The 25,944-nt window shown below is 45.3% G+C and overlaps 1 protein-coding gene across 1 annotated transcript in view; it reads right to left on the bottom strand.

Annotated features, from left to right (window-relative positions):
* The window catches only part of FA2H (fatty acid 2-hydroxylase), an 824,473-nt gene that overhangs the window by 438,292 nt on the left and 360,237 nt on the right, over window positions 1–25,944 (bottom strand). Inside the window, exon 2 of the mRNA XM_086945227.1 lies at window positions 23,133–23,231. Within this exon, the coding sequence (XP_086801353.1) occupies window positions 23,133–23,231 (99 nt within the window). The remainder of the gene's footprint in view (window positions 1–23,132; window positions 23,232–25,944) is intronic.

Below are 25,944 nucleotides of genomic sequence, written 5' to 3'. Positions count from 1 at the left end.
ACACACTCAAGTGGCCATACTTGTTTGCCATATTGGGTCATATGGGGTTCAGCCTGCTCTTCATCGACCGCATATGGTTATTGTAGGCCTTGCCCAGCACTCGGATCAGGGTGAACGGATTGCTGTCTGATCCCTTCCCCATATCGCGCGGCACAAGAGAGGGCTGACAACTTTCCCCGCTTCTTTTCGCGATAGCGATGGAGCCCCTGGCTGCCCGTGTTAGGCAACAACACATGGCACAAGGTATAGGGTTCAGCTCCAGAAGCCTACTCATATCATTGTATGCTGATGATGTGACTATCTATTTTGTTAATCCGGAGGAGAGTCTAGTCCCAATTTTGAAGGAGTTTATTCATTTTGGTGGTCTGGCTGGAATTTTTGTAAATTGGGCAAAATTTGTGATATTTCCGCTAACAGATGGCACGCCACGGGTGACATCCGAATATCCTCTGAAGTGGGAGGCCGAGGCGGTCAAGTACTTGGGCATATGGATCAGTCGGGATACACAGGAGGTCTGCAATCTGAATTATGGGCGGGCTGTCATGTGGTTGTAGGAGAAGGTTAAGTTATGGTCTAGGCTGCCATTGTCCCTGGCTGGGAGGATAGCATTGGCTAAAATGGTCGTTCTGCCCACATTTTTGTACTTATTTGTAAATATTCCGATCCCACTCACGCTGCATTTTTTTACCACTCTCTGATCACATCTCATTTCCTTGGCATGGGCGGGTGGACAGGCTAGGGCATCCTGGGACATGTTGACGCTCCCATTGCGTCTGGGAGGATTGGGTGCCCCGGACATGCACCTTTATGCAGTTTATGCCCAGGCCCAATTCCTGCACTTTAGGGTCCACCCGACGCCCTTCCAACCCCATGTGGCAGTAGAGCTCTATGCAGTCGAGCCTCTCCCACTTAAAGGGGCTATTTATAAACTGTGGCAGAGCCCCCATGGAGACCTAGACACCGCCGGAACGTTGAGATGGGCATGGGATGAGCTACGCAAACGAGCGGGTATCCCGGTGCCGTAAGCCCCCTCGATCCCGCTGGCACAGAACCCAATGATGCACTGTATTGGAGACAGAATTAGGAAGACACTAGAACAGAAGATGCATCTTCACACCTTTGCTGATTTATTTCCCAAAAATGAATTAAGGCCCCCTCCGGCAGCGGATGAGGGACAGGCGGTATCTTTCTCCGAGCTATTCTTGTATCATAAGTAGGACACTTTGCGGGGATTTCCCAGCGGCTCCCACGGCTCTGCCAGTGTTAGAAAACCTGTTGAGATCCCCATCTACCAGTAAAGTTGTTCATCCATGAAATACACACCGCACCAGATACTACTGTCATGGGTCAGATAGAAATTCTGAATGCATTCTCCACATTTTATTTCCGTCTATACACTGCCACTCAGGATGCGTGCCCTGAGGCGATGCAGTCCTTTCTTGACTCGATTGTATTGGTTTGGTTCAATGACACCCACCGAAAGTATATGGACCTCCCTTTTACTGCTGAAGATATCGCCCAGGTTATGAAAAGCTTACCGCTTGATAAGGCCCCCGTCCTGACGGCTTTACCACATCTTTTTACAAAACATGTATTGAGGAATTAGCGCCTAGGCTGCTGGCGGTATATGAGGAGGCTCTGGAGGAGGGAGTACTGCCTAAGTCCATGATGGAAGCCATAATTATTACTTTGTTAAAGCCCGGGAAGCCAGAACCGGAGGTGGGCTCATATAGACCTTTATCAATGATAAATGTGGATGTTAAAATCCTACCTAAGCTGATTGCAAACCGGATACAGCCACTGCTCCCTATAGTTGCACTCCCAGATCAGTCAGGGTTCATCCCGGGCAGATCGGCCTCTTATAATTTATGTGCTATCTTTTCAGCTCTGCATTATCTGCACCCAGAGGTACACGCTGCAGTGTTTCTTTTAGACGCCACCAAGGCTTTCGACACACTCAAGTGGCCATACTTGTTTGCCATATTGGGTCATATGGGGTTCAGCCTGCTCTTCATCGACCGCATATGGTTATTGTAGGCCTTGCCCAGCACTCGGATCAGGGTGAACGGATTGCTGTCTGATCCCTTCCCCATATCGCGCGGCACAAGAGAGGGCTGACAACTTTCCCCGCTTCTTTTCGCGATAGCGATGGAGCCCCTGGCTGCCCGTGTTAGGCAACAACACATAGCACAAGGTATAGGGTTCAGCTCCAGAAGCCTACTCATATCATTGTATGCTGATGATGTGACTATCTATTTTGTTAATCCGGAGGAGAGTCTAGTCCCAATTTTGAAGGAGTTTATTCATTTTGGTGGTCTGGCTGGAATTTTTGTAAATTGGGCAAAATTTGTGATATTTCCGCTAACAGATGGCACGCCACGGGTGACATCCGAATATCCTCTGAAGTGGGAGGCCGAGGCGGTCAAGTACTTGGGCATATGGATCAGTCGGGATACACAGGAGGTCTGCAATCTGAATTATGGGCGGGCTGTCATGTGGTTGTAGGAGAAGGTTAAGTTATGGTCTAGGCTGCCATTGTCCCTGGCTGGGAGGATAGCATTGGCTAAAATGGTCGTTCTGCCCACATTTTTGTACTTATTTGTAAATATTCCGATCCCACTCACGCTGCATTTTTTTACCACTCTCTGATCACATCTCATTTCCTTGGCATGGGCGGGTGGACAGGCTAGGGCATCCTGGGACATGTTGACGCTCCCATTGCGTCTGGGAGGATTGGGTGCCCCGGACATGCACCTTTATGCGGTTTATGCCCAGGCCCAATTCCTGCACTTTAGGGTCCACCCGACGCCCTTCCAACCCCATGTGGCAGTAGAGCTCTATGCAGTCGAGCCTCTCCCACTTAAAGGGGCTATTTATAAACTGTGGCAGAGCCCCCATGGAGACCTAGACACCGCCGGAACGTTGAGATGGGCATGGGATGAGCTACGCAAACGAGCGGGTATCCCGGTGCCGTAAGCCCCCTCGATCCCGCTGGCACAGAACCCAATGATGCACTGTATTGGAGACAGAATTAGGAAGACACTAGAACAGAAGATGCATCTTCACACCTTTGCTGATTTATTTCCCAAAAATGAATTAAGGCCCCCTCCGGCAGCGGATGAGGGACAGGCGGTATCTTTCTCCGAGCTATTCTTGTATCATAAGTAGGACACTTTGCGGGGATTTCCCAGCGGCTCCCACGGCTCTGCCAGTGTTAGAAAACCTGTTGAGATCCCCATCTACCAGTAAAGTTGTCACGCGACTCTACACGCACATGCAAAACACTGCCCCATTGGCAAAGCCCAAATCCTTACAATATTGTAACGAAGAGCTTCACACCCCATTAACCGAGACACAGTGGGATTTCTGCTGTGGACAACTTAAAGAGCTCTCTCCCAATTACAGGCTTCGACTGATCCATTTTAAATATTTGCACAGATTTTATAGAACACCCATAGGCCTAAATCGTATGGGACTCAGAGAGGACAATAGTTGTTGGCGTTGCAAATATTCTCATTCGTTTCTACACGTGGCATGTGACCGTCCATTGATTGCAGAATATTTGTCCAGAATTTTTACCTCAGTGAGTCAAATTGTTGGAGTGTCGGATGCTCCATCTTCCATCCTAGGTCTATTGGGATATGTCAAGGACACCCCGCCCAAGCTGCGCAAGTTGTATGCATTGCCCCTATCATTTGCCAAGCGTCGAATTGCAATACATTGGGGTAGAAGGAGGGCACCATCGCTTAAGGGATGGATTGCCAATGTCACCTATGGCCACACACAGGTAAATACATTCTGGGAACTTATGCCCCCCACATCCCAGCCCTGTGACATTTGGGAACCATTCCTGACCTATTCGGGCCAGAGCGACTTTGCTGGGGCAGAGTAAATGGGCGACATGCTGCCTGCGGAATAGATATGGAGTGCTATTAGGTATGGTGTGCTCTGTGGCGGATCACCGCTTCTAATTCCATGGGAACTGTGGTGGTAATTTTATATGACTGGTAAGATCTGGACAACACCTGTGTAATACTGTGTTCTTCTGTGTTTTTAATCTTATGTTCTCTTATACGGCTGTCAGAGAGCGTTTGGATTTGTGTGATTTATTGTTCACATTTGTCGTAGATGCAAGCGTAGTGTGTCCAACTATTGCATTATGTACCATAGCGTGGACTGTGACTAAGCTACATTCCATATTGATGTATCAACAAACTGGCCTGTTGTGTTGTTGAAGTGTTTTGTATCTTTAACAAAATGTCAATAAAAAAAAACATTATAAAGAGGTGGGATGTGAAGTGATGTAGTGCCTCTGAATTAGGCTACAGAGTTGAATTTGGAAGGAATTTGCCTTGAGAGTTAGATCCAGGCTGGATGCAGTGTGCATCATGAAGGAGTAAACTGGTTGAGCTTGCTTCAAATATATACCCATTGAGCAAATTAGGAGAGGTTTGTGACATTGTCAGAATGATTTACATGAAACATTTATGTCCTTCACACAAAAGTTTGCAATGGAAATACCTGGAGATCCCAGAAACATTTTTGAGGATGGACCTGAGCAAAATCTTTGTGACTTCTGAGCTATAGAATATATCCTGATTTGCTCTGCCATACGACTTTTTGAATAGTCCTTAAAATGAAAACTGGTGCAAATCTGAGATGCCTTTTTCCATTAAAAGTAACAATTGTCTTCATTAAACAGATACATACTCAAAGTTGAAAGGCAAGTAATGAAATCTTTTATTAGGTCACACTAAAATCACAAATAAAATACATCTTGCTCCCTCTTCTAGTTCTCTTTTAATTTACCTCAGAGGAAATCTTTGTGAATCACATTTAGATGTAGATCTGGTTCCAGGGACAAGCTAAAGGGCACATTTATGGTATTTGGTGTATGGCAGTGAAGCAAGTCACCTGACTTGCTGAAATGCTCTACAGCAAAGTAAAAGGGCAGGAATGCAGCGTATTTATCCAATACAGTGCATTCCTGTCCTTTCCCCCTGCTTTGGCAGCCTAACGCCAACACAGGCCCCCTTGCACCATGGTGCAAGGATGCCTCTGTTGTCAGCAGGATTGTTTACGTGCAGGAAGGGGCACCTTCCTGCACATAAACAATCCATAGAGGTATTTTACTCTTTCTACGTGTGCTGGAGGCAAAAACGGGGAGAAATAAAGTTATTTCTCCTTGTTACGCCTCATCTCGGGAGGCAAAGGTATTGCACTTCCCAAGGTGTGCATTGTCTTGTAAATCTGGGGAAGTGTCAAACTCCATGGGTGTTGCATGGAAACACCTACTGCAACACCCTTGAACGCCTCGTTATAGCAGAGTAAGGTAGCAGTTATTTGCTTTGGCTTGCCTTACTCCATATCTATGAGGTGATATGGCAAAGTGTCTTAGCGTGGTCTCATAAATATGATTGGGTGGTTTGCTCTGCCGGAGCATCATAAAAAGTGATGCTACGGCGGCGCAAGGTGCCCATATATATGCCTCCAAGTCACTGGAGCATCATACTGCACTGCTACATGGAGTAATATGTTCACTTCGGAAAAAGGTTTACACAATAACTACACAAAGAGCTGCAATAATACTTAAAAACAATAAGATATGTAATATAGATAGAACAATGCCTCACATAAGGGGTGGACCAGGAACAATGTCGCCAGTGGCATGAGTGGGGCAATCAGGCCTGGAGGGGGCATAATCCCTGCCTCCCTTGATTTAGGTACGAAACCATGCTGCAACTGATTCCGAAAACCAAGATACATAATCCCAACCCAAACATGAAACACATTGCCTACCTATATTCATGATTATCCCTCCTTCAAACATAGCAACCTCCAATATTCCACTCATACCTACGCACAGACTGAACACTGACCAGACAAATCGCAGCAGACCACCCTTAAAGAACTCTTTAAGGTATCTCATGACAGTCATCGCTAGCTCTTCACACTCAACGGAAAGTCTTATCCTCAAAGGCTGCAAGACAAAACACCTTGAACTACACGTTCAAGAATGGTGAATGGCTGACAGTATCATAAAACTCCTCCTTCCGACAACCTGTAGCCTCAGCTCACTTAGCTCTTCAGCTATTACTCACCCTCTTTGTCTACCAAATGACCACCATATAAAATTAGTACAGTTTTTCTACGGAAATGGTTGCCCCTCAACATAATCAAACATACCACTTCAATAACATCCTATATGAGACTTCACCACTCCAAAGCATTTTTCACCAAGTAACCAAAGAGTTTATCAACATCTTTGACATCCCCAACCTCAAGAAACAAGTCACTCCCAAGGAAACCCCAAGCCTGGTCTTCGTCTCATGCAATCCCCTGACTGCTAACCTGTATATCAGTGAACTGGCCATACCAATTTGCTCGTTTCACCCACCTCACTCTCCTCATTGGACTCTCTCACTCTCAGCCCGATTGCCTGCATTGACGCCCACACCCCACTGAAACTAGAGTCTATCACAATCCAAGCTGTCTGGACCTTGGCACACACAAAGAACCGACAGTAAAGATCCTTCCACAAGCAAGAAAAAATATGGTGCAATTTACAACTCCAACAAAACCCGAAAAACTGTAAAAAAAATCTGCTACATACATGCAGTAACTCAGTCACTAGAACCTAAGCTGCCTCCTAAAAATTAACCACTACAGAAGGTTCAGCGAATGGCACAGTCTTCTTTAAAGGCATTAACTAGCACATAAACATGCCCCTAGAAACTCCAATAACACTCAGTTGATGGATGCAACAGTTCAAACAATTCTGAAAAATGAGATCAAACACCAAGCAAACAGCGTCAGGCAGATTACCACCATAACAGTGAACACATTATACAAAATCCCAAGTTTGCCAACGCATAGATGCTCTCAGTCACAGACCTAACGACATTCTCACATTATGAATATGACATTCTCACATTTGCCATTTCGAAATTGATTGCAGGAAAATCATTCACACCTCATCTAAACATAATCAATGTTTCCCACAAGGTACTTTCATTAACAAAGTTGATACATACTCTTGATGCCGAAGAAAGCAAATTAAATCCTATCACTCTCCTACCAATTTACAGGCACAAAGTCGAAAAAAAAGAGTTACCATCCAACCACAAGACCAAATCAGCTGCAACCTTGTATAGAGGCTCACATTAGATCTAAATACCCCACACCTGGGGAGCCAGGGAGTAAAATGGCCGCACTGTAGTGAGGCTCTTGCTGTTAGAGGCCAAATCCATCAACATCTGCACTGTATTGCCTCCGAAATCTGCAGTAGGGGCACGAGTGGAGTAGCGGAAACCGATGCACTGAAATGAAAAATTGGAATGAGAATGTCCTGGAATTGGTTACCACTGCATACGGCCTGGGATGCACGAAGGCAGCCGTGCAGTGAGAATGACACTTCCGAGAATAGTTCAGCACGAGGACTTGGCAGAGGAAAGGACCAGGGAAGCCTGACAATGTCACCCAGCCAAAGATTACGGGCCAGGAAGCCAAGAACATAAATAAGACTGGAGACCTCTTGATCGAACCGGTAAGTACAGGTCTGCTAGCACCAGCGTGAGACAGCAGATGATGCCCCAAGTTTTATGGGCATGCCTGGCAAGGCCCCGCCCACTCGGACGATTGCCCTGGAAGCAGAGTGATAGAACTGTTGGCACACAGACATGTACTAAGGTTCACTTCTGGGGTGCCACAACGGCTAGGACTGGAAGCGGTGTAGTCCTGAAACCGACTTTAGTGCTCCCCAACTAGAGCTGTTACTAGTATTGGAAGGGGTAAGCTCAGTAGCAGGTGTCAAACATTATTGTAAAAATAACAGACATGGATTGTTGTTTCAAAGCTTTTCTTATAAATCCTTAATAGGCAGTTCAGATATAACATGCCATAAATAAATTTAGTAGCAAAGAGTACAGATCATAAGTACAGAAAACTGTATAGTTCTGAATTAAATCTGGCATAGATTGGCCATCTAGGAGTGAGGGATGGGGTCTCTCTTTATTTTTTATTTTTATTTATTTATTTATTTGTTTACATTTGTAATGCGCACAGCTACCCAACAAAGGGTTTCCCGGCGCGGCAGATCCCAATAGCAATGCGGTTACAGAAAACTAGATGTTAAAGAGCCATGTTTTTAAGGCTTTTCTGAATTTGATGTAATTCGACTCAGACCGCAATGTATGTGGCATTGAATTCCAGAGCGAAGGTCCTAGGAATGAGAAGGACTTGCCACCCATGCGTGACAGCCTGGTCCTTGGAATTTCAAAATGATTTGCTGTGGAAGACCGAAGAGATCTGGAAGGACGGTAGGGGCGCACCAGGTTTTGCAGATATTTAGGAGCGGTGTTGGTGGAAATCCTGTGCATAAAACATAGAGATTTGAATTTAACTCGGTTTTCAATTTTTAGCCAGTGTAACTTCCTGATGTATTTAGTGGTTGGAGTAGAGATGGGAATTTTACAGAGAAGTCTGGCTGCTGCATTTTGCACTGATTGCAACCTGCGGACAGTAGCTTTGTTCGCCCCCAGGTACAAAACGTTGCCATAATCTAGCCTAGATGTTATTAGGGCATTGACAACTGTTTTCTTGGTGTTTTCAGGCAGCATCCAACAGATCTTTTTTAGCCATTTTAATATGGCAAAGCAGGTGGCTGAAGTCTTTACCGCTTGCTGATGTAAACTGAGTGAGTCGTCAATAATGACGCCCAGGTTGCGAGCATGAGTAACCGGGGTAGGGGGGGTGCCCATTTCAGTTGGCCAATGTTGGGGTCCCCAAAGTTCTTTATTTTTGCCCAACACGATTAACTCGGTTTTTTCGCCGTTAAGTTTTAGGAAGTTTTTTTGCATCCAGTCGGCGATTTTACAGAGTCCGAGTTGTAGGGTGGAGGAATTATCAGAATCTGCAGCTGATAAAGAAAAAAGCAGCTGGGAATCATCAGCGTAGGAAAACATTAAAAGCCCTGTTTCCTCCACTATTTTGGCCAGGGGGCTCATATACACGTTGAAAAGCAACGGGCTAAGAATAGAGCCCTGTGGAACTCCGTGTTTGAATGTCATGGTATCGGAGCAGGCAGTTTGTGAGAAGACCTGGAACGTGCGGTTTTCCAATAATGATCTAATCCAGTTGAGAGCTGCCCCACGGATGCCCAGGGAGTGGAGTGTTTGGGCGAGGACCGCATGCGACACGGTGTCGAATGCCGCGCTGAGGTCGAGCAGCACAAGTGCCACTGTTTCGCCCTTGTCCACCATGCGGCGGATATTTTCGGTTACCCCCAGCAAGGTAGTTTCTGTGGAAAAGCCTGCACGAAATCCCGACTGGTGGGATGGTAATAGGTCATGAGTGGTAATGAAATCAGTGAGGCAACGATGTACATGTTTCTCCAATATTTTTGCAAAGGTGGGCAGCAAGGATATTGGGCGGAAGTTAGCTGGCAAATTGGGGTCGGCGCCAGCTTTCTTCAAGAGCGGATGAATCATTGCATGCTTCCATTCACTGGGTACAAATTGTTCCAGTAACGAAGCATTGAGAAGATCAGTGATGGTAACCAAGACGTTGCTGTTAAGTTGCTTTAAGACTGAGCATGGCAATGGGTCTTTAGGTGAGCCAGATTTAATAGTTTTTAGCAGCCTTTGAACCATATCAGGGTTCAGCAAGGGCCAACTATCAAGTGTGACAGAAGATGCATTAACCGGAGTAGAGCAATCCGGAATGCCTGGAGCATTACCCGAGGTAGGTGATGCGCAGTTTGGGGTAGCTTCAGTGGTTAACTTATATTTATTAGAAGCTTGATTAATGTCTTGGTGAATTTGGTCGACTTTTTTGATGAAGAAGGCAGCTAGTAGGTCACATTGAGTTTTATTAAGTTCAGGTGGGAGTTGAGACGTATTAGAGCCAGCCAGCTCTTTTACTAGTTTAAAAAGTGTTTTGGAGTGGTCTAAGGCATTTGTGATTTTTGTGCAGATGAATTCTGCTTTAGCCTTGCTACACTGCTTTTGATACGCTATTAACTGAATTTTGTATTTTTCCTTGATTACAGGTGAGTAACTCCTCCTCCATTGACGTTCAAGATTTTTACATCTAGTTTTTTCATTTTGTAAGATATCGTTGAACCAGGGTGCAGGAGAGCGGTGGGTGTTAAGTTTAAGCTTTGTTTTGGGCAGGGTGGAGTCAATGGCTGCAAGAAGCCAGTTTTGTACTGTGGAGGAAAGCTGTTGAACAGTGGTCTTAGTGCAAGGCCTATGTTCTTCCAGGAGGGTATTGAGACTGTCAATGTCAAGTTGTTTCCACTTTCTTATAAACTGGGTGGGTAGGGGAGTATTATCTTTATTTATTGGGTCGACCTGAAGGGCAAATTTAACCAAATAGTGGTCGGACCACGGCAGAGGCTGGGCAGAATGCGTCACAATATTGTTAAGATTGGAAAAGATGGGATCTAGCAGGTGTCCAGCACGATGTGTAGGCCCTGAGTTCTTTAAGGTTAGATTGAGAGCTGCTAAGTCATTTATGAAGTCTTTAGCTAAAGAGCATTCCTCATCCTCTAGATGCAAGTTTATGTCGCCTAAGATTGTGAAATTGGCAGTTCTCATGGCTAACGGTCCGATAAGTGCAGACATATTTGTCACCCATTTGGATGCTGCCCCCGGAGGCCGATACACAAGGACTCCAGCTAAAGTGAAATAAGGGGCTAGCGTAAGTTTAAATGTCGCCGCTTGGCAGCCATCACATAAAAGAGGTTTAAATTCGCAATTAAAAATCTTTTTGAAGATGATGGCAATTCCTCCGCCAGGTATCTTTTCCCTGTCAAGTCTGGTGATAGCGTAGGAGTCCGGAAGTGCCATAGCTATGTCTGGACCCGAACTTTCTTTGAGCCAGGTTTCAGTAATAAACAATGCGTCGGGTGCTTCATCTAAGAGTAGGTTAAAAATTTCTAGTTTATGCATTGGTAAAGAGCGACAGTTGAGGCTAATAAAGGAAAAGGATTTTGTCTTTGATTTTGAGGAGTTCTTGAGGGAATCAGACAGCGTAGATTTGATCCCTACAGGGTCAATGTGTAATTGACAGGTTTGACAGGAATCCTTCTCCCACCCCAATTTTAACAACCTGCAGGAGGGTTTTATTGCTGGTTGTAGAGCCTTCAAATCGACAGACGTATATTTGATGTAGGGGGATTCTATTGAATGTATTGCTACATCGGCTATAGGTACCTGTGGTAGGTTGGGGACTGAACCATATGGTGGTGCCATAGCCCTGAGGCACGCACGAGGCGCGGACGGGCACAGACGGGCTGACTCTGGCGTGACTCCGGCGCTGAGGAGGCGCTTCCGCAAACGCGACCGCTAGCGCGGATATAGACCGTTTCCTTAAATACCGGACACTAGAGCGCTCTCACCACTCTCGCCCCCTCACTCAAGATGGCCGCCGTAAATGCTGTTGTCACTAGCCCTCGATCTACAGCCCTAAAATCGGCTGGGAATGTCAGGAACAGAGCGAAAATAGTGGCAAGTGAGTGCCAAGTATGCCAGGTATGCTGTATGCAAACAGTATGAAAATTAGAGCACTTTTAAAATTCGGCGTTTTTAAAATAAAATAAGTGGCACAGTAGCTGGAAATTACTCCTTGCGTGATCAGAAGTCAAACATTATGTTTGCAAAGCGCTGGGATCTCGCGCCTGCTTCCTAGGGGCTCCTTAAATACCGGACACTAGAGCGCTCTCACCACTCTCGCCCCCTCACTCAAGATGGCCGCCGTAAATGCTGTTGTCACTAGCCCTCGATCTACAGCCCTAAAATCGGCTGGGAATGTCAGGAACAGAGCGAAAATAGTGGCAAGTGAGTGCCAAGTATGCCAGGTATGCTGTATGCAAACAGTATGAAAATTAGAGCACTTTTAAAATTCGGCGTTTTTTAAAATAAAATAAGTGGCACAGTAGCTGGAAATTACTCCTTGCGTGATCAGAAGTCAAACATTATGTTTGCAAAGCGCTGGGATCTACATAGAAATCTGCATGCTCTTTTATAGGACTTTGGACAAAGACATTCATGCATTTGTATATGAGTGCATGGTTCTCAGGGGGTACTCCAATAGGGAATGAGCAAGAAGAAACATTTTACAGCAAAATACATTCAAAGTTTCTCGCCTAGTAAACAATGCATTGGGTCTACAGACATCCTTACAGTTTACTCGAGCTATTCATCTGATACATTGTATGGCAATACCCTGGGAGAGTTGAAAAGTCCTTGGTTAGGCACAGCAGGAGAAACATTTCTGAGAACAATTCTCTATTTGCTGGTGTGAGTCTCTTAACTCTTTATTTAGAACATGAAGAACACCAACACTTAAGATGTTCCAGTCAATGCCATTGGTGCAAACTGGAGGATACTGTTAACACACTATCTCTCTCTTGAGAAGTGTGCCCCACTGTGACCCCACTTCAACACACCAATAATGGGCATATCTGATGCGAGGCAAGCAAAATTACAATTTGACACCAGGCGGGCACCAAAAACTACAAGCTTCCAAAGCAGTGTGATTGAGCCTGAAGAGCCTAACTTGGAGGTGGAAGGCAGCAGAGATGAAATGAGACAGTTCTCTGAGACATGCAGGAGAGCCTTAATTCTAATAATAATAAAATGGATGCCCTCTCGGCTCGAATGGACTCCATAGCCCACAAAATGGAAAAACATGATGACGGACTGATGGCAGCAGAACAGAGAATTTCAAAAACATTGGACAGCTGTTATATCTAAGGTTTCTACGTTACATCTTCCCTGTTTCTCTGCCTCTGCTGTTCAGCCAGTGTGAGTGGAATGTTAGTGTGAATTTTATGTCATTGGAATGTTGGGTATGCTGTGAGTGGACTGTCAGTTGGATCCTGGGCTGAGCAGCAGAGTGGCTGTTCCTGGTGGGGCTTTGAGTATATATACTGGAAAACCTATTTTTATCATCTAAGAACAATAAACGTATCATCTGTAAGCTAACCAAGTCTACTGGAACTCCTTACCTACGACACAACAACAGCATTGCTACAAAACATGGATAAAGTGCTTCAGGTCAAAGAGGCAAACATGAGGATTTAGAGGCAAGATATCACTGCAACAATCTACACATACTGATAGTTCCACAGTCACCTAACACTGTAAGGTTGGAGGAGTATGTTGAATGCCTGCTTGTAACACTGTTTATCTCAGAGGCCTTCTCCTGTCGCCAAGTGACATAAAGAGCTCACAGGACCCTGGCGGCAAGATCTCAGATCTGAGCCATGGAGCTCTCCATTATGGCATGACTGCTTAACTTTACAGACTGAGACACTGCCCTCCAACTAGCCCGGTAAACACACACCCTGGCACTCAAGGGCAATGAGATATTGCTGTTCCAAGAATTCCCAGTGGCAGTCCTGGAAGCGCACCAGTAGTTCTTGTCCATAAAAAAACAACTGATGAAAGAGGACATTTTTAAAGCATTGCTGTGCCCCTCTTGTCTCAAGATCACTTACCACTGAAAGCACCATTTATTCCAGACCAGAAAAAAGCTGCACAATATTTGATGAGAGCCACAAGGAAGAACACTCAATGACATTGCCTGCTCAACTTGGCTCACCCTAAAACTGACCACAATGACACAGAATGACAGCCTGACAGCCTGACAGGCACCAGCACTATACAGCCCCAGTGATCGAACTACATCAGTATAACATCGGTCAATACCAGATTCTGCATACGTCTGTCATCATAATCCTTAGTCTACTACGTTTGCACACACCAATAACCCTGCATAAGGCACACAATGGTGACCATTATATGTCCTCCAACCCCTGCACAATCTACAGCCGATTCATTGGTCTAACCTACATAGGTAACACCCTTAGTTAAACAATTTGTAGTTTGGCCTGTGTAGTCCTTAGGCACAGGACTCAGCTGGATAGTTGTTATGGTTTATGGTTTGTCCTGGTGCACTTGGGATGCCAATGTAGGTGAGATGGGGTGGGAGTATTGTTTGAAGGATTCCTCAAGTTTCATAACACGCTTAACTATTACACAAGGAGAGGCATGCCCACTTATGCCCTGGTGGGGTTCAATTATTATATTACAGTGGCATACAATACTCTGTGCTATTCTGCGCCTCTCTACTCCTGCACAGACTCCCAAACTCCCCTATGCCAATCCAGACGCTGCTCTCATGCTGGTACTAGCCAGCATGAGAGAAGCATCGGGATAGGTCTGAGCAGCCTGGTTTGATGCTCAGCCAAGCTCTGGGAGCCTATGCCTGTTTTCCACCCTGGCTGTGCAGCACAGCTTGGGTATTGAGATCTAAGTGCGCCTGTTGGTTTGGCCGTCCTAAGACGGCTGGCCAAACTGACATGTGCACTTGCAGCAGTAACCACCTCTTCTCCTCCCTTCTACTCTCCAATAAGTTGCCCCAGCCCCACCTCGCTCTAGATTCGTCTCAGCGAGGAAAAATAAAATGATAATAAACTGTTTTATGATCATTTTATTTTTCATGCCTTCACTGCTGAGAGAGCAGTGGGCGACCCTCCTCCGCCTTCACAGCAAACTTTGTTTAAACTCTTTTGAGTAGAATTACCTTTGTACCATTCTTGTCAGCATAACCATGCCTCAATTGGATTAGATAAACCTATTTGCTGAGCTTCGGATCAACAATTTTGATGCACAGCCCTTTGAAATTTCTCGGGCAATCATCAAGGATGCCCCCCTTTCACCTATCCTCTGTGCGCAGGCAGTCTTGCCTCTGGCTGCCAGACTCAGGCATCACCGCTCTTAGGTTCCTCTGCATATCTTTAGCTGTTTATATGCAGATGACAATTACACTATAACTTAGAGACCCAAGCATAGGTTTAAACATGGTGATGTGTGAATATATATATATAATGTGAAACTCTATCCGGGATGCAAGCAATTGAGAGAAATCTCAGAACTTCGCACTTACTAAGGTTTGTTTCTCCAGATTTCTCAATGGTGTAGTGCACTGATTCCCTCAGATTTCTTGTGATTTGGATACATCGAGATTCACAAGTGGTGGTATAAGAGAACTATTGGTAATGCTCACCAAGATTACAGAAAGGGTCTTTCGGTCGATAGTCCTCCTGCTGTCTCTGATGGGGATATAGGCTTTTTGAAAATGGTCATCTTACACAATGCAGGCACACTTCGCCCATTACTGGCATTGCCCGTCCCCACACATGGCACATCGTAATTGTGACAGAAGTGTGCCCCCCACCCAGCTCAATTCTATCATTGGTACTCAAGTTTCTTGTTTGGCTGACAAAATATCCACATGGAGAGGAAGGGTTAGGGCATGGGAAGGGCTGGCTAAGAGGGCTGGGAACCGAAACCAGTCCTGGCAAACAGCTCGGCCGGCCCCCGGGGGGGAAGGAGGGTGTGCTAGTGGAAAGCATGACTCCCGTCTCACCGCTGCCACTTTTGTTACCGGCCCGGTAATGAAAACCCACCCCCTGGGGTCTAAACCCACCCCCAACATAGTAGCTCACCGGGGAAACGACCGGTGCCAGTCCCGGCCAGTCCGGCCTGGATGTTACGTTCTCCCCACATATACCACTACACTAACATCCAAGACTCTGTGCATGAAGGAGCCTAAGGCATGGTCACAACTTCAAAAGCTGGTTATTCTAAAATGGGAAGACCTCTATATCAATGACACTTTCGTTACACTTGAGGAATTGAGAGGACCGACTTGCGACACACCCTTAGATATATTCTTGCACTTCCGCCAGAGGGGCACCAGAGGGATAGCCACTCCTGACTTCCCAGTGGAGCCTGCCACCCTTCAGGTATTAGAAAAGTGTTGAACGCAGCGTCCACCACACACTTGATCTCTAATTTGTACGTGCTGGCTCAGGCAGACCTCCTAGAACAGGATCACTCTGCTAGGATCGGACGGGAGAAAGAAATGGGCTTAGACATAACAGTGAGCACCTAGAAATGTTGCTTTTCCCAAATGGGAGGAATCTCCTCAAGCAGCAGACCGTGAATTTTACATCACAAGTTCCTTCAGTGGGCATACTATACCCCCACGCCCTTTGTAGAAATGGCCTCAGGGAAGACTTACAGTGCATGAGATGAGGGCCACTGGATGCAAGTTTTTTACACTTAGTATGGGCATGTAACGCAATACTTAAATAATGGAGGGAGGTATTGGCTGCACTGTCCACAATGATTGAGTGTGACATTCCAATAGGCCCCTGAGTTGCCAGCTGGGATAGATTGCTGCGGTCACTACAGCCCACAAGTAGCTCCATGCATTGGTGCTGCTGCTGGCCAAGAGACTAGTTGCCTGCTGCTGGGGCAGAGGTTGATGTCCAAAGCTCTAAAAATTGGCTGGACTCGGATATCTATTACAATGAGAAACTGGGGATCTATGCTGACCAGTCCTGCGTCCAGACCCAGGTTATATGGATCCTACTACGAAGCTGCCTGACACAATCCACCTCATTAAAACCTGAGCTATCTTGCATCAATCCCTGTAACCCTAGGTCTGAATTGCCCCGCCTATATGTGAGATAAGCCGCATTGCGACGATTAGCAGAAGGGGACATAGAAAATCTAGTACAAAAGGGCTGGGTTTAGATAGGAAAAAATGGGAGGCCAGTCACCACTTAATGGTGATGATCTGATATACTACTCAGTACTTAGCTGTTGTTGATTGAGAGTGCACACCGGTAGTATTATCTGTCAAAATATGTGCTGCACAATGGTTCTATGTCAATACAACGGGGTGTTTACACCGCACTACCATTACAACGCTGGTTTTACAACGCAAGTCGTTACCACGACTTGCGCTGTAGGGTGCTGGACTTAGGAATAGTAAGATTTACTATTCCAACACCAGCCTACGTACAGTAGGGAAGGTGTTGGAATAGTAAATCTACTATTCCTTAGCCTAGAGCCCCCTCCAGCGCAAGTCGTGGTAACGACTTGCATTGTAAACCAGCGTTAGAAAAATTTTAGAACAATCCATCACTATGGATGAACTCTCGGAGGCCCTACAAGATTTAGCAGCAGCGAAGGCTGCGGGCCCCAATGGTCTACCAATTGAATTCTATAAATGCTTATTTGAAGAAACATCTACACATCTGTTAGACCGTTTCAACTGGATTATAAATACAGGCTTAATCCCTGAATCATGGATGAACACCAATATAGTGGTGTTTCATAAAAAGGGCAAGCCCACGGAAAATCCGGATTCATATAGACCCATATCTCTAATAAACGCGGACAATAAATTATACGCTAAGATCTTGGCAACCCGCTTGGGACGAATCATTGGGACCCTGGTCTCTCCCTGGCAGCATGGTTTTATTCCCGGCAGGGGAACCACCGATCATATCAGACGAGCTATTACGTTGTTTGATATCCATGCTGCCGGGGAGGGGGGGGGTCGCAATGATCCTCCTAGAAGCGGAGAAAGCTTTTGATCGCGTCAGATGGGATTTTCTGTGGAGCGTGCTTGCTGAAAGGGGGTTTGGACTGAGGTTTATGAAGGCTATTCAGGCTATGTATATTACCCCGTCACGAAAATTCAAATGATGGGTGAGAGCTCGGATAAGATCTTTATTACGAGGGGGACAAGGCAGGGATGCCCATGCTCACCCATTTTATTCGCACTTTATATTGATCCTCTAATACGCCAAATAATTAATAACATAGCAATCAAACCGGTAGTTACGAAGGGATTTCAAACAAAAATCTTGGCATATGCCGGTGATTTGGCTGTCATTACCACCCACCCTGACGCGGCTATGCGTGAAGTGGGGGGCACTACGAGCAAATTTGGTGGACAATCAGGTTATCGCTTAAATGTGGGTAAGACGCAGGTCCTCTGCTCCAAGAATATAAATAAATCAGACTCCAGATTCGTTGATTCCGTGGTTTATTTGGGGATAATGATAAACGCACAGCCGGAGTTGATAATTAGAGACAATTTCATCCCTATTATGAAATCCATGAGGGAGAATCTGAAAAGAATGGATACATTACAAATTTCAATAATAGGTTGTGCCAATGTCATCAAAATGACTATGTTCCCCAAGGTGCTATATAAATTCCGGTCGATCCCCTTTAAAATAGAGGGTAAAATTATCAAAGAAATAGAATCCATCTTTATGAATTTCTTGTGGCAATATGGAAAGGTTAGAAGATCCATGAAATATATGTCTTTGCCTCAGGAAAGGGGGGGCTTGGGACTGCCAAACCTCAGATACTATCATTGGTCTTGTCTTCTTACGCAGATGGCTATATTATTTGATCCCGTGGGAAATAGCACAAACTCCCCGAGTAGACAAGATGTTATTCCATCTATCTTTGAATTGCTGATTGGCAGTGAGGCTACCGGGGTATTATTAAGGAGACCAGAAAGAAGATATTACAATAAGTCGAGACTCAAGACACTTGAAGGGATATGGGAGGTCTGGGTAGCAGCTCAGAAAGCACTGGCAATCTCTAAATATAACCACCACACCCCACTTTGGAACTCGGGCCTCTTTCCTAACCTAAGTAATGATGGGTCTTGGAGACACTGGAAGCGACAGGGTATTCTGACACTGGGGCAAGTTATGGTTAGGGATGAGTGTAGAACTCTGGAAGAACTGAGACAAAGGCACTCCCTCCAGGGTAGCCAAGATTACAAATATGCTCAGGTGGTCAGTACAATCAGATCAACAAGGCCTCGTATCGTCTTAAGGGAGAGGTGTAACATACTGGATTATCTGAAGGGGGTGAACCTACAATCAATGGAGTGTATAGGCTGTTAGTGGAGGAATCCCAGGACGATATGGGCAAAACTGAGGCAGCCTGGGCTTCAAAATTGGAGGATCCGGACATTGACCTGGACAGAGCCCTTATAATGGATAGAAGATTCCTACGCTTCTCCAATTTAAGAGCTCAGCACTTTAAAACATTGTTTAACTTGCATTATACCCCATTTAAGCTTTATGATTGGGGTAAGAGGGAGAACAGCAACTGACCCAGATGCTGTAAAGGTCCAGCTGATATTATCCATATGTTTTATCAGTGCGAGAAACTTGGATCAATTAAAACAGAGATTGAATCATTCTGGGCGGGGTTGCTGGATGCTCAGATAACCTTGTCTCCAACACTCATGATTATAGAATGCCAAAGCAAATTGAAATAAATATTGAGACTGAAGCTTTAATTTTTATCTCTACAGCTGTACTTAGAATTTTAATTTCAGCAGCTTGGAAAGACACTGAGGCCCCAACCTTCCAAATGTGGCTGTCCAGACTATTGGGAAAACATAATGTGGAGGCGGCTCTGTATGAACACAAGGGTAAAAAATTAAGAGAAGTGGGGACGAAGATCTGGGCACCAGTGGCTGCTTGGCTTGCTAGCAGATTGTAGTAAGCTCATTGGATCCTTAGGACCATGGCTATGGTAATGTTCTCAATTGTTATACTCTTTTCTCATCTCCTTTTTGTTTGCGGTAGCTGGCTTAATATTTACAATATTCATATTAATACCATTAATTATTTGATGATTTAAAAGAATTACTTCAATTAGATACTAATCTATGTAATCCGACAACCGATCTGTATATTACGTTTCTATTGTTAATTTAGGTGGATTGTTTATATGGTATCTTGTCTCTTTCATTCAAATCATGTATATTGTTTTCTTATTATGCCTCATGGATTCTCAATAAAAAAATAATATAAAAAAAAAAAGAAAAGGAAAAAAAAAAGTAAACCAGCGTTGTAATGGTAGTGCGGTGTAAATACCGCGTCGTAATGGATGTTCCCCGAAGCACAACATCAATACATTGCTATCCATGCAATATTGTATAGTGCAATGTCAACAGTAACCTTCTTTGTTGTAATGTTTTATTTCTCTTTAGTAAAAAACAATACATAAATACATGAATACGTACATAAATAAATAATATCCAAAGACCAACGCACGCGATTTACACTTCGGTGCACATCAAAGGCAGCAGCAATCCGTGCCTTCAGGTCCTGCTAGATTCTCAGCCGCATTCATTATCATCCATCGGCAAGCCCAGATACATTTAGTCACAATGCAGGTTTGGCAACACTGTACTAAGCTTGTTTCCACCAACCTTTTCAATCAACAACTTGCCCGAATCGGCATCTTCAGCCATGGAGTGCCAATGATCTACGTTCATCTTAAGATTTTCAACTTGTGCACAGAGTTTACTGCAGTCCTTGTGATTAACAAGGCATATAATTTCACAAGTAGATCAGTGATATAGAACTCTAAATAATGGTTTACACAATGAAGTGTATTCATGGCCTCAAAAACTCCCTGCGCCATGCTTAAACTGACCATATGAAGTCTGAACAAACCTTGATTACCCACATCAAACCAGCCCAGAACCAGGTATGTCTTTCTGAAACAAGCCTGGATAGGTTCCATGCTTCACAAATGCAACCTCTCCTTCAAACCCAGAGAACCTGATGAAGCGCTTCTTCAATACTGAGCCAAACCCTACCTTCTAGAATTCAAAATCCCACCCAAGATCAGGTCCTCCCTTATCTGGGTGGTTTTATAGCACTACGCACCTGCATCCTTGTCTCCTCCTTGGCTACATTGAATGGAGTCTTGCATGCTACAGCCCACCTCGTCAAAAGATTATAAACCACTAGACTTTAAATACTGAAGCCACCAGAATCAGCTGAGGCCTCTTTCCATGCCTGAAACCTGCTGAGGTCCAAACACACAGCCGTCTTGAATGCGTGCACATTTACGTGATTTTATAGTGCAGATATCACCCAAAGATGTTAAGGCGCTTTACATCAGAGATGTAGAATTACATAGGGCACATAAATTACACCGTCATAAATAATGAGCAACAGAATAAATAAAAAGGTATAAGGCTAGGAAAGCGCCAAATAATATTGTGCAAGAGAGGTAAATCTTAGTGCACTGATCAGTGAGGACATTACCCAAAAGTGACAGGAATAGAGCATTACAATCGGCGCAGAAATTACACAATTATAAATTATGAGCAATGGAATGAAAACATAAAGTAAAAATCCAGTAACAAAATGAAAACATGCAAGGCAAGGAAAATATCAAATAAAATTGAGATAAAGAGGTAAGTGTACATAGTCGGATCAGTGCTTCGGCTCAGAGGTAAAGAATTCTAGGTTCTGGTCTCACTCCTTTAAAAGGATTTGGTCATAAATCATTCCTTTTTAAAGGTTGGGTTTCTAGAATCTAAGCTTGATCATTCCATGATGCTCAAGGCTCAGCAGAAATCTTTAGTTGAGCAGCCAGGTAATGTGCAGTAGATGTGTGAAGGCCCATGTTGGTGATGTACATTATTTTGTACACAGCTCTGTCTTAAATGGGAAGCCAGTGGAGTGTTAACAATGCAAGTGAGATATGGTCTTCCTTTTGGCCCCAGAGACAAAACGTTGTGCCACATCTAAAACTGTTTTTACTGGAGTAAGATGAATTTTAGCAAGGCTACTCAATAGAGAACTGTAGTAATCAAATCTATTCAGTACCAGTGATTGAGTCAGTTTTGAGATCTTGCAAAACAGCCAATTCCCCAAAGAAGATGCAATTGAATGTGTACATTTCTGGCCAATGTGTTAGCTTGTCACTGTAGAATGAGTCTTTTGTCAAGGTTGACTCCTAGTGATTTGGCAGCATGGAAGATGGTAGATTTGCAGGTGAGGATGTTGATTGAGTCTAACGAGGATTGTAGTGATAGTGGTGATTGAGAAGCAGAAATGAGGAGACAGCCACCTTTGGAGGCATTCGATTCTGAACGTTGAGAAGTCATCCAATATTGAACAATGTTGGTAAGGTGGGAGATGTTTTGGGAGTCCTTTTCATACTTTTAAACTCCATCTTTCCACAATGTTATGTACATCACTCTATTGTTTCCTAGCTAGGGATGAACTATATGCATATTAATACCAACAGTAAAGATACCTTTTCGTCATCTGGGATACATTTTTAACATAAGTGATGCAGTGACCTAGGTGAGAGGAATATTTGTAATGGGAAATAATGCAATAACCCTCCTGAACAATAGTCAAAACAGTGAATAATACAGTGAATAAGTAATATAGTACCTAAACTGGTAGATGAACTTTGAATATGTTATTCATCGATTCAACTTTAAGGTAGTTTCGGAAGGGTTAGTGCTATACCTCAACTCGGAGGTAGTACTGGAACATTAGGGTTGTAACGTCTCAGCTGGAAGATAGAGTTGCAAGGGTAGTGAGATGTATAGTTGGATAGTTAGGCCTAGCTTTACTAATTTTCCACACAAAGCAGGGCAACAACCAACTTTGCAGTGCTGAGTTGTGCAAGAGTGAAACCATGCAGAGCCATATCTACTAGGATTAATCTGCTCTGCTGTCATGCTCCTGTTCAGAGGTGAGTGTGCACTAGCCTGACCCACAATTTGCACTGGAAGCAAATCCCTCCAGTTCCAATTCATGTGCTTAGACAAAATCAGAATGATCCCACATATTGGAAGTGTATTGTGCGCTGCAGCATATATGCAATATGTTGAAATGTTTGCGAGAAGAACACATTTACCCCTGTTTACGCCTGCTTCAAGCAGCTGGTTTTAATGCAAAGCCTAGTCAAGTTCTCATAGTAGACTTGGCTTTGTGTCAATACCTTTAGGTGTTTGCCTTGATCTGCCAAGCAGCTATGCAATGAGGAAAGACCACATATTAAGTGCAAAGAGCATTTTGAGCTGAACAGTAAATGCCATTTGATGCTTCGTGTTGTTCTGTGCTGGCGCAAAACCTTATTAATTCTGGCCCTTAGTTTCATAACTTGTAATTTATGAGGTTTAGTTAGGAATAGTGGTTTATTGTCTCACCTGGGAAGCAAACTTCCAAGATTGAAGATTTAGCATCACAACTGTGAGGTAGTAGTGGTGTTGTGCTTTACCGGGTGGAGGAATGGTAAAAACAGTGTTATATCATTGCACTTGTGAGATAGAATTGGAAGGTTAGAGCTTCAGCACCACGCCTGGGAGAAGAAATTGTTAGATGTATTGTGAATATGAAATGCAAGGTTGATGGCTGGAAAGTAAAAATGGAAGATGAGTAGTGCAGGGACCTCTCCACTTGTACTCACATTGTCTGGATCCAAATCTGTAAACACTGCATCCTTATTTGAGTATTTTGTAGTCCGTGAATCATTTTCTACACGCTGTGTTGTTCGAACTCTTGGAAACTAGAAAAAACAAAAAAAGAGAGGTGCATTATAGTTGCTGAGCTCCATCAAGTCTGTGCATTTCCCAAGTACTGGACAGGTGGGATGAGCCACTGCTGCTGCTAAAACCAGAGTTAGAAACTGGGTCCTAAGGGACTTCACCATCTAACCCTGGATATACTGCTGCGTTCCAACAACCTACTCCTCACTTCTCTATCTCTGCGCAAGCAATACTAACTTTGAGCAAAACCTGAAATGCTGAAATTTCCCGCTCCCAGACTGGGTCGCATATAGGAATTAAATCCTTTTCAAGATGTATAACATGAATATAAAGCAATGACAATACGGCCCACAAGGCTTCACTATACGTTTTACCTAGAAAACGTAATTTTAGGCCAGTTCTCATAGGCCCAGGTCCAGTTAGTCTGTTGACTGATCGGTTGTGCATCCAACTGCAGTGACCACTTAATAGACTGAAGTTTCCGCAGTAGGGAAAAAGGGGGTTGAGGGGGCAGTTGACCACTTGGAGGTCTGCTACCAGGGCATATTGGGAGGGTGGTTTAGTCCAGGTGACTTCCATCTTGTTTGGGCTTTTTTTGTGTTTTGCGTAGTCTACGGTTTATATATCTGCTCTTTTTGGGCTCCCTGCCACCATTTTAGGTACAGGTGACCACGCGATTGGTGGCAGGGAGTCTTAGCTTATATCTTTTTGCAATTTTAGTACTTTTGGCAGTGAATGGCTTGTTTAGTTGAGGCTAGTATGGCTGTTGCAGAGGCAAAGGTGGCGGAGGCGATGTGGCTCCTGAAGGAGTCTGGATGCCTCAATTTAATTGTTGGCGGAGATGCCGGTGTGAGTGTGGACCGCTCGGCGCATCAGGCGTTAGACCACATTGCGGTCTGGGCATTTTTGCTATCTCACAAAATGTGAGCGGCACTGTCCACAGGGGACAAAGTAAGTGAGAGGGGCCACTCGACAACACATTGAGCGGGCCGGTGAGGTGCAAGAAGTTGTGGGGCCTCTGTAGCAGGGGCAGAACATTGCTCGCGGGCCCCAAAAATGGCAGCAGGGCCATGGAGCCTGGCCAATCGAGGATTCGGGAGAGGCCGGGGAGCATCAATCAATGCGGGTGTAGCCGAGCAAGTAATGAAATCAGGAATAGCTGTGGCTCGACTGCGCGGGCTGTGCGTGTACTGGACTACTGCCAAAGGCCATGTGAAGTGGGATGGCCTTAGTGGCGACGCCTGCTTGTGATGAACAGCAGAGGAGGAGTGCTTAGAGCAGTGGGGTCAGAAGTGAATTTTGAACACCCTGTTGTTATGGTGCCCTCGCAGGTGGAAAAAACGTACTGGGGGTCAGGGGCCCCTGGAAAGGAAGGGTCAGATACAACCCAAGCCTAATTGCTGGGGCAGTGAAAGTGCCTACAGAGGGCCCGCAAGGTTTGCATGTGTGCTGGGCGGCAGGGGGGGCCTTGGGAGAAGGGGGGCAGGAAGAATGAGTATTATAGTACTGGGCAGTAGAGTATGGGGGCAGCACATAGCGTGTAGGGGGTGGAGTTGGTGGGTGGAGCAGGGAGGAGGACGTATGGGAGATTGAGGAGCAGGTGGCCTGGATGCCTGGTGGTGAGGTAGGACTTCAGTGCGAAGATGAGGAGGAGGAGGGGTGATACACTGGGAGGGTGCAGGGCGTAGCATAGCCTCCAAGGCATTTGGTTGTTGTCCCCTGACGAGAATGTGGAATGAGCCCAGAGGGCCCAGGGTACCAGTACACCAGTCCTGTCATCTTTTTTACAGGTCGCAGGGAACAACAGTTTCACAGACTAGGAAGAGCTTAGGAAGAGCTTAGTGCTGCTCCTGTGCTCCAAGGCGAAGCAATGGTAGGGCCTGGTGAGGCCCGCCAGACATCGATGGGGGACTACTCAACTGCCGATAGAAGAAGGTCTGGAGAGACCTCATAGGCACCACCAGGAAGGTTCAGAGCGGCCTACAGAAAGATTGGAAGACTGACAGTATCAGTAGAGCGGTATGGCGGGGTTGTTACTGCCCCTCTGGACGTCTAACATCAGCCCCATGACACTGTCGAGATCGATAGTAACACGTCAGGTGGAGAGCACAGGCCCGAGATGGATGAGGGTAGAGTGCCCTCTGGGTGGGACAATGGTGAATTAAGATGAGGATAGCCTGCAGGAAGGCAAGGTGTTCATTGAGGGTGCAGCTGTTGATGTGCAGGAGCATCGGGCTAGGGAAGGACAAGGGGCGGGGGTCTTGCTCATGTGTCCATGTCTAGTGTGTTGCAGACAAGTGGTGAGACATTGCATAGTGCAGTGATGGAGACACAGAGGCCGCTGGCGAGGCAGCAAGTATCAGTATGGGCACAGACCTCAGAGCTAGTTAAGGGCTAGGTAGCCGGTGTGGGTTCGGTGAGGGTGTCTACAGGTGTGGACATTGGGGGAGACGAAGGGGGGGATGGGTGAGTGGCTGCGCAAGGGTAAGTATGTAACAGACATGGGGTGAAGGACAGGGAGAAAGGTGAGCAGGCTACAACTGTAGAGGAGGGAAGTGAGGTAACTGATATAGGGGAGGACATCGGGGAGGGCAAAGGGGATAAAGGGGACAAAAAGGAGGGGCTGGAAAGCAAGAAGTTAAAGATTAAGAGGCTACTCTATATGGGTATGACAAAGCCATTGAGAAAGCACTTGATGTTGGCTACAAAGTAAAGATTCAGAAGGGCAAATAT

This window comes from Lissotriton vulgaris, chromosome 12, assembly GCF_964263255.1.
Source record: "Lissotriton vulgaris chromosome 12, aLisVul1.2, whole genome shotgun sequence".
Lineage (NCBI taxonomy): Eukaryota > Metazoa > Chordata > Amphibia > Caudata > Salamandridae > Lissotriton > Lissotriton vulgaris.
Note: the sequence above shows the minus strand (reverse complement) of the source record. Positions and strands in the feature narration are given on the sequence as shown.